This window comes from Mus pahari, chromosome 16 (genome assembly GCF_900095145.1).
Source record: "Mus pahari chromosome 16, PAHARI_EIJ_v1.1, whole genome shotgun sequence".
Taxonomy (NCBI): Eukaryota; Metazoa; Chordata; class Mammalia; order Rodentia; family Muridae; genus Mus; species Mus pahari.
Window position 1 is genome coordinate 63,559,656 of NC_034605.1, and position 8,380 is coordinate 63,568,035.

General features: G+C 41.2%; 2 protein-coding genes across 4 annotated transcripts; both read right to left on the reverse strand.

The window, feature by feature from the left end:
• Nucleotides 1-471: 471 nt before the first annotated feature.
• On the reverse strand, nt 472-2,219 carry LOC110334177 (protein CTLA-2-beta-like). 3 transcript variants are annotated; one of them, XM_021216042.1, is made up of 5 exons: nt 2,157-2,214; nt 1,644-1,761; nt 1,233-1,355; nt 1,016-1,138; nt 472-721 (listed from the first exon to the last, which is right to left on the reverse strand). In XM_021216042.1, the coding sequence occupies exons 2-5, from the start codon at nt 1,728-1,730 to the stop codon at nt 713-715; spliced, it is 342 nt and encodes a 113-aa protein (XP_021071701.1). In that variant the 5' UTR covers nt 1,731-1,761; nt 2,157-2,214; the 3' UTR covers nt 472-712. The 3 variants fall into 3 exon arrangements, with proteins under 3 accessions (XP_021071701.1, XP_029403462.1, XP_029403461.1); XM_029547602.1 differs by having other exon boundaries at nt 674-721; nt 1,644-1,773; nt 2,178-2,219; XM_029547601.1 differs by having other exon boundaries at nt 674-721; nt 1,644-1,773; nt 2,157-2,199.
• A 3,298-nt stretch (nt 2,220-5,517) lies between these two features.
• Nucleotides 5,518-7,907, reverse strand: LOC110334160 (trophoblast-specific protein alpha-like). Its single transcript, XM_021216022.1, has 5 exons — nt 7,835-7,907; nt 6,759-6,868; nt 6,321-6,443; nt 6,082-6,225; nt 5,518-5,785 (listed from the first exon to the last, which is right to left on the reverse strand). The coding sequence occupies exons 2-5, from the start codon at nt 6,855-6,857 to the stop codon at nt 5,777-5,779; spliced, it is 375 nt and encodes a 124-aa protein (XP_021071681.1). The 5' UTR covers nt 6,858-6,868; nt 7,835-7,907; the 3' UTR covers nt 5,518-5,776.
• Nucleotides 7,908-8,380: the final 473 nt, after the last annotated feature.

Below are 8,380 nucleotides of genomic sequence, written 5' to 3' on the forward strand. Positions count from 1 at the left end.
CATTGAACATATCTTCTAAGAGTTTTAGTATTTGTTTTTTTTAATGTATAACCCACCCCCTGCTTGAGAGCTGCAAAATACACTCAGATTCAAACTGCCCCTGTGTTTGTTTCTGTTTGTTACTGCCGAATCCTGACCCACCTAGCTTTCGAGGACCCTCATTTGAGGGAGCCCCATACCTGACTAGGGTGGTCAATGGCATCAACAAAAAATGGAAACCTGACTCCCATAATGAGAGAACCATGCATTCTTTCTGTTAGAACACCAGGCCTTATACCTTTAAGCAGAACTATGTGTTTATACACATAAAAACTTACTGAAGCAAAACAGGAAAGAAACAGAATACTAATTTAATATCTAGCTTTAATTTTAAGGCATCACGGTATACATTTTACTAAAGTGAAAATTAAAGATCATTATGAGAATCATTTAAATAAATTAAATTATTAAAATAATTTAGGGCCTGGACAAAAAACTGGTAGTTTTATTAGCATGAATGTGCCTCAGAGTTCACACCACAGTGTTGATCTTACATGAATTCCATGTTGCACTACACACAGCAGGTGCTGGACACTGTGATGGGCTGCTTCCTGCTGTTGAGCCTCTCTAGCATCATTCTTCTCACACAAGGAGGCAGAAGACTCCCAAGGCAATGGCAGAGTGCTTGCTTCATTCCTAGTCTATGCTATTGTTACCAGTCAAGCCACAACTGTTACTCTGGCTGGAATAAAATCACACATCATATTAATTAGAACGACTACAGTACAGTGGCTTTGTCACAACACCCACCCTGGAACATATTGCCTTCATATTCACCATGTTCAATGCCAAAATACAGTTCATCAATCAGGAAGAAAAGGTTGTCAGCCATAACACAGTAAAAACTCTCCCCACACTCCAAAGAGCTGAACACTTAGTCAAACAGTGAACTGCATGTTGTTTCACACCTAAAGCACTTCAGTTCCTTCTCAGCTTTCTGTGGGCAGTTGAGGGTGGGGGTGTGACTCTGTCATACCTGATCCCTCCCAGGTGTCAGGTAGCTGTTCTTTCCCAAATCCTCAGGTTCAGGCCAATCATGAGCCATTTCTCCTCTACACATTGAGCTTCCACAGCAATTTGTACTGAATTCTTCTAGAGTCTTCATAAAAAAGCAAATAATACATTAAAACCAAGAGGCTAACTGTAAGGAAAGGAAGTGAAGAAACAGAATTAACAATCAGTGTCTCACTCACCAAGTCACTAAATTGATTCAGGCCCATGTAGAAGCTGGTCTTGCCCTGCTCATAGTCTGCATTGTGTGCCTCAATTTTCTTCTTACTCTCCTCCCACACTAGTCTTCTATATCTTTCTTCATCCTGAAAATGAGTACAACAGATGGCATTTCTCATCTTAACACAACACACAGGCTGAGGAAATGGTGTGTAGAGACAGAGGAGCCACAGCATGTGGTGTCATGACACTGTTGTCAGCCATTCTCCTCACCCAGAGGGTCATCAAAGCTGTCCACCTTGGNTTCANAATGAGTGTCTTTAGGCAAGTCCTTAGTGATGGCTTGTCTTTANGGCCATATTTATGCCCACAGACTCCCAAGAGCAAGAGTGCTTCTTTCTGAGATCCCTCTAGACTGTGCCCATTTTACCAACCAGACTGTAGGTTTTTGCAAATTTCTTCTTCCGTTCTTTCCACTCATTATCCAAACTTGGATCAGGGGATGGAGCAGCTGAGGTCATTCCCAATCAGAGGATGAGCAGGAAGACAGCACTATTTGGGTTCCTGACACATAGACAATGAGTTGTTGTCCAATACTATGGTCAGCCCCAAAAGATAAACACAAGTAATGTTATACACACTGTCTAAGCTCTATTTAGCAATATATATGTATGTGCATGTATGTATGTAATCACAATGAGTGAAAAAAGAGGACAGAATTTAAAACATATCAGGAAGGGTATGTCTGAGAATATGAGGCAGCAAAAGGAGGAGAGCAAAGATGCAATCCTATTATTATCATAAAAATTTAAGAGACAGACAAACAAGAAAACAAAGCAAACAAAACAGCAAATAAAACCTACAAAACAGGAGATGTCTCAGGTAGCCAGAGCAGAACTTTCAGGAAGTTTGTTGAAAGTAAGTTAGCAGGTAGGGGGCCTGTGTACCTTGCTTTTCTCTGCTCTCACCTGAAGTGCTGCAGCTTCTGTTCACAGACAGAAACCAGAGCTGGCTGGTGGTGAATGAGGAGAGCAGCCTGTGGCTCTACCATTTCCTGCCTGGAGCACTGGCTAGCTCTTTCCTGAAGCTTCAGCCTGGCCCACAGAGCAGAAGTCACAAGCCAGATCCACTAGTGAGCTAAGTATTACAGACAGGAAAACATCTAGTGACTGACCAGACCCAAGGAACAGGCTGAGTCATACAGGAAGGATGTGACTTTTCTGAGAATGCCAACACTCACAGGATGTCTGGTTTTTGATAGATAACAATTGTTAGAGAACACAATTATGGTAGGATGAAGTCAGTGGGGAGAGCTAGAGTGTCTCACAGTCTTACTTCAGATTCTGCATCTGTCGAGAGAGCATCAAACAGTGTGTACTGTCTGTGTCTGTCTTACTGGAAACACAGCCTAAGACAGACAGAAGCACCTTCAGAGAGGATGAAACATCCACTCATAAACAGAGTAGTCTGAAACACTTATCACTTCCTCTGAACATCAGTGTCTCAGTTCAGGGATTCACGGTGTTTAGGAAAAGTGCTAGAGTTGCCCAAACCAAACAAAAGATGCCTGATGCATACATGTTCTGCCGGTTTTGATGGGATAACTGAAGGGTTTGACTGGACATGCAGGGCCTTGACTGGACATGAAGAAATTTCTGTGTGGACTTCTCTGTTACTCTGACAAGCACTGTTGAGCCTATGATTATAAAGCAGATTTAATGAAAGTCAGAAAAGACTGCAGTGGCTTTGGCTGAGAAAATACAGAGGATATAAATTTCTACATGTGATCAGAAGTTTGTTTCTATTTTGATATAACATATTGTATTAGTCAGGGTTCTCTAGAGTCACAGAACTTACGGATAGTCTCTATATAGTAAAGGAATTTATTGATGACTTACAGTCTGCAGTCCAAATCCCAACAATGGTTCAGTAGCATCTGTGAATGGAAGTCCAAGGATCTAGCAGTTGCTAAGTCCCACACGGTGAGAAGGCGAAAGGGCGAGAGCCAGACTCCCTTCTTCCAATGTCCTTATATGGTCCCCAGCAGAAGGTGTAGCCCAGATTAAAGGTGTGTGCCACCACACCTTTAATCCCAGATGACCTTGGACTCAGAGATCTCCCTGTCTTAATCTTCTGGATTCAATCACCACTGTGTCTCAAGATCTCCATACCAAGATCCAGATCAGAAACTTCTATCTCCAGCTTCCAAATTAGGTTCACTGGTGAGCCTTGCAATTCTGAATTGTAGTTCATTCCAGATATAGTCAAGTTGACAACCAGGAATAGCCACTACACATATGAAAGGGTAAAGCTGTAGATGCATGGCCATTTTCCTCTGATGTTCTCCAGAGTTGTAACAAATTCTTGTCTGTCTGATAATTGAGATTGGATGATTTTTGGATGTTTGTTACTGGCAGAATTGGATGGATAGATGAATACTTTCCTAAAAATGCATAGACTTCCCCATGTCAAATTGGATAAAAATCTAAGGTGAGAATTGATATACACAGATAGTAGCAACTCAGCTTAGTTCTACATTACAATTAAAATGATAGAAATCTTTTCACATTTGTGGTCAAGGAGTCTTTGGTTTGCATTTTCTGCTACATTCTTTAAGCTACTCATGGAACATTCTTCAAAACCTATCATATACTTGGACACAAATCAATTCTCAACTGATGTACAAAAAACTGAAATAATACTTTCATCCTTCCTGAGCAGCATGGAGTAAATCTGGATATCAAAAGCAACAGAAAGCATATAAATACATGGAAATGAGTAAATTTCCAGTGAATGAAAATGGGTCAATATAGAAATCATAAAGAGATCAAAATATTGTTAGACTTAATTACATGACATAGTCAAAGTTATGGGACACAAATGAAGGTGAGTTTAAGAGATCTAAGCTCACATCGCTAAGTGCTTACATAAAAATTTGAGTGATCTTATTTTCTTATTTTGCAGAGTTTTCCCTGTCCAATCATATTAGGGCAGTGGGAGGCTTGTGATTGGACAGGAGAATGGAGGCAGAGTGAGGAGCTGAGGAGAGAGAGAGAGAGAGAGAGAGAGAGAGAGAGAGATCTGAGGAGGAGAGGGAGAACCAGAATGGAGGCTGATGTGGTGTTATCAAAAAGGTTAGAATAATTGTGTGAAAGCTTTATCATTATCATTTGGCTCTGAAGTTACTGTATTGGCATCATGTATATTTTGTCATTATTGGTACCTAAATCTGATTGGCTAATTAAGCATTAAGAGTCTTGATTCTAGCAGGTAATTAGATGTTGAGATGGCTAACCAGGGTGCATGGGGTATTGCATAAAAGCTATAGGACCTTGGGGTGGGGCTCCAAGAGATGGCCTGATTGGAGCCATTAGCCTAGCAGGGCTGTCTAGTTGGCAGACCGAGACACCAAATGAGATCACCTAACATTGGGGCTAGCTCTAGATATTTCCAGCAACAATCTTATTCTGATAATTAAATATTACTCCTGAAAATTTTAGAATATAAAGAAGAAATAATCGCAAAAGGAGTAGGTGGCAGGAAATTATCAAAATCATCAATTATTGATGAAATTCAAGAAGACATTGGAAGATGAAAAGATGTGCTATGCTAATGGATTGCTAGGACTTGTATAGTGAGAATGGTTATCCCATCAAAAACAATCTACTGACTCAGTGCCATCCTCATCAAAATTATAACACAATTCTTCACAGATCATGAAAACCCTTTCAGTATGTCTAATCCGACTCAACACACAGACTAAGGGAATCCTGAGCCTTGGGAGACTTAGGACACTATCTTACTGCCCAAAAGACAAGAATTCTGCTATGTTTTGTGGTATTTGATAATAATTTAATTATAAGCACTATTCATTATTCTCAATTAATGATTGTAAACTTGTTAAAATATATAGTAAAAGTTAGGCAACTCAGGAATGGTGTAAGAAAAATATTTCTCCCCAGAAAATAACTGAGCAATTGGTTATTGGATAACAAAAAGTCAGATCTGAAAACATATACAATTACCATTATACTGACTATAGCACCTTAATCAAGGATGGAATACTGATTCTATACTGAAATGACCACTCCCACTCTTCTCTGAACAACACCACACAGCCAATTATGCCTTCACACAGAACTATGTCTTATCCACCTAAAAATTTGCCTCCACAAACCAGAAAGAAACCAGAACACTGCTTTTTAAATAAAGTTTTATTTTAAAGATATAGACTTGCATATTCTTTTTAAATCTTAAATTTAAAAATGATTCTGAAGATCATTTACATAAATGAGATGAGAGCATGGGTTAAGGTATTGGTAAGGTTTTATTAGTGTGAACATGCTTTGGAGTTCATATCACAGTATGGATTTAAGGGACTTGAGTGTAGGATCCTGCTTGTCAGGGGTCACTGAGTTGGGGAGGCCCCTGCTGTTTTTGCTTGCCCTTGCCCCAGTTCACATCTTCTTTTTCACCATCAGGCAGTTCACATGTTGGGACAGGCATCTCTTAGACAATGGCACAGTGGCTGTTTCACTCGTTGCCTAACTTCATACTGCTCTCCATGTTACTGTAGCTGGAAGGAAAGCACATGTTGCATCAATTAGAAAAAAAATGTAGCCCAGTGGCTTTATCATAGTACCTCCTGGAATGTCTGCCCTTCACGGGCACTAGCCATGTGTAAAGCTCAGCAAGCAGTACATGTACCATGATCAAGAAGGAAAGGTAGTCACCTAAAACCCCATATCAACTCCAGCCACAATTCATGGAGCAGAACACTTAGGCAGTGGACTGCATGTTGTCTCACAGCTGATATAAATGAGGACTTCAGTTCCTTCTTGGCTTCCATGTGGGAATGCAACACTGTCATACCTGATTTGGTACAAAAAACCCATCGCCACTCTCTGCGTAATCCTCAAATTCAGGGACATCACCAACTGGCTGTGGTTTGTTTTGCTCCTCTCCAAACATTGGGTGTAAAACATTAGTCTTTGTTTTCATTGGTTCTTCATCAGGCTTCATGGAAAAAGCAAATAAAAATTTGAAAACTAACAGACTAACTGTAAAGTTCTGAAATGAAAGGATAGTTAAACTGTGCAAGTCAAACTTACTAGCTGACCGAAGGCACTCATTTCTATGTTGGAGCTTTCCATCTCCTGGTCATTTTCACTGTTGTGCAGTTTGTTAGTCTTCATAAACTCATCCCACACTGCTTTTATGAGAACTTCTTTATCCTATAAATGAACACAAGTGACAGCACTCCCTCCATATTAACTATACACTCAAGAAGATCAAGTACATTTGCTGTGAGAGGTGAAGAGGAGCCATGGGGAGGAATTGCTGTACACTATAACCAGCCTTTCTGTGCACTCTGCATTTTGGAAATGTTGGCCTCCTCGTATTCATAGTACACATCTTTAAGAAACTCCTTGGTTAACCACTAAGACCTCTTTTATGCTTATATACTACTAATAGCGTGGACTATTAGTGAGATCCCTTTGGACAGTTCCCATGTGACCAACCAGCCTGTCAGTTTCCTCATATGTTACCTTCTGCTCTTGCAATTCAGCATCCAACCGTGCATCAGGGTCTATAGCAGCTGAGGCCACTCCCAGGCACAGGATGACTAGGAAGACTGTAGGAGTCATGTCTCAAGTACCTAGAGGAAAAAGGATAAATCTCTGTCTAAATATTTCAAAGCTACTATTTTTTTAACTGAGAAATCAAGGCACCCATGGTAGATAAGGACTCTTTGAACTACTCCAAGTATTTATCTAAACGATGTGGAAAAGTCTAAGGATGTAGTTTACTTTCAGAAAATATATTGAGCTGTTCATGGTTCTAGGGATGGAAATAGCTAAGTCGTGTGAGCTTCAGTTTTCAGACAGATGTTCATGTACATCAAGATTCCAAAAGCTATTGCTGTAACAGAGGACTTAAGGCAGATCTGGTCTAGGATTTATAAAGACTAATGAGACTTCAAAAGGTGAGGGACATTGAACATCATCTTCCTCCCTATTACACAGCAGGAGCTACCAATTCTTGGACTCTCCCCTCTTGAGTGATGACAGTCTACTCTGTCCTCCCTGGAGAATGCAGGAGTGACAGCNATGGCTGATCCCTCTGGCCCTCCANTCTCACTGTGGCTCCTGAGTCCCCACTCACGGCCACAGAGAAAAAGAGTTTCACAAGGTCATGCAGTCAGGTATAAAGTAGACCACTCCCAGGATTCTCAGCTCAAGATTTTCTAGGTCTTCTGTTTTAGTCCCCCAGAAGACACCAAGTCAGGAGCAGGCTGCCTGGTACTCCTTCTGCACAGAGGACTCAAATTCTATTGGTATGGGAAAAAGTGATCCTAAGTGGGAAGTACTGGGTGTGGCTGCCATTGTTCAGGGCTCCAACTGGAGCTCCCTGTGACCAGGGTCAGACTTGCACTCAAAGGGAACTAGCACAAATTTGCATGCCTGAGGGGCCTCGTTATTCTTTGGATCTTCCATTCATCCTTTTTGCTTCTCTACACCAAGGCTCGTGATTGTCAGATTTTCTCTTGTGCCTCATTCTCCAGGGAGTTTCTCCAGGGCACTCCTCAAGTTGCCCATCTGCTCTGGCAGAGTCAAGGCCTTACCTGTGACGTCCAAGGCTGTGCTGTGCACTCCAGTGATTCAGCTCTTCAGAGGTTCCTGGAGTTCCAGAATCTAGCTGAGCTGCACACCCTTCAGTCTTTAAATCCCTAATTTCTGGCTACTAAGCACCACCCATAAGTCCTAATGTTTTTATGATTGGTTGTGCTGATGACACCATTTGGCTCCAGGCTCTAGGACTCCAGGCATTAACGAAATTGAAGGATGAAGTGTGGATTGTTGCATTGGACTATGGGGAGATTTGCACGAGTCAGTTTTAGAGGAAGGTTGGAAATGCGTGTTGTGGTCTTTGGCTCATTATTACCCCAATATTGTGCTTTGTGGGCTGCTGAGGAAGTGGTTCTAGGTAACTTTTGACTGACTTTTCAGTCCAACTATGGTTTTGACTTGGAGCAACAAACACCCAGGAGCAGTATGAATCAGCATATTCCAGTTTAATGTCTCTTGGAAATACAGACCACAGGATACTTCCCTGATATCTGGGTTGGATCCAGGTAGATCTCACCAAAATACTTAGGGGGAGTGCTAGA

What these genes read in the sequence shown, in the direction of transcription:
- LOC110334177 (XM_021216042.1), bottom strand. Translation starts at nt 1,730, where the DNA reads ATGACCTCAGCTGCTCCATCCCCTGATCCAAGTTTGGATAATGAGTGG. An exon ending in TTGCAAAAACCTACAGTCTG is followed by an intron (nt 1,356 to 1,643) that starts GTTGGTAAAATG and finishes ACTCATTTTCAG; the next exon opens with GATGAAGAAAGATATAGAAG. An exon ending in TGAATCAATTTAGTGACTTG is followed by an intron (nt 1,139 to 1,232) that starts GTGAGTGAGACA and finishes TTTTTTATGAAG; the next exon opens with ACTCTAGAAGAATTCAGTAC.
- LOC110334160 (XM_021216022.1), bottom strand. Translation starts at nt 6,857, where the DNA reads ATGACTCCTACAGTCTTCCTAGTCATCCTGTGCCTGGGAGTGGCCTCA. An exon ending in CTGAATTGCAAGAGCAGAAG is followed by an intron (nt 6,444 to 6,758) that starts GTAACATATGAG and finishes GTTCATTTATAG; the next exon opens with GATAAAGAAGTTCTCATAAA. An exon ending in TGAGTGCCTTCGGTCAGCTA is followed by an intron (nt 6,226 to 6,320) that starts GTAAGTTTGACT and finishes TTTTCCATGAAG; the next exon opens with CCTGATGAAGAACCAATGAA.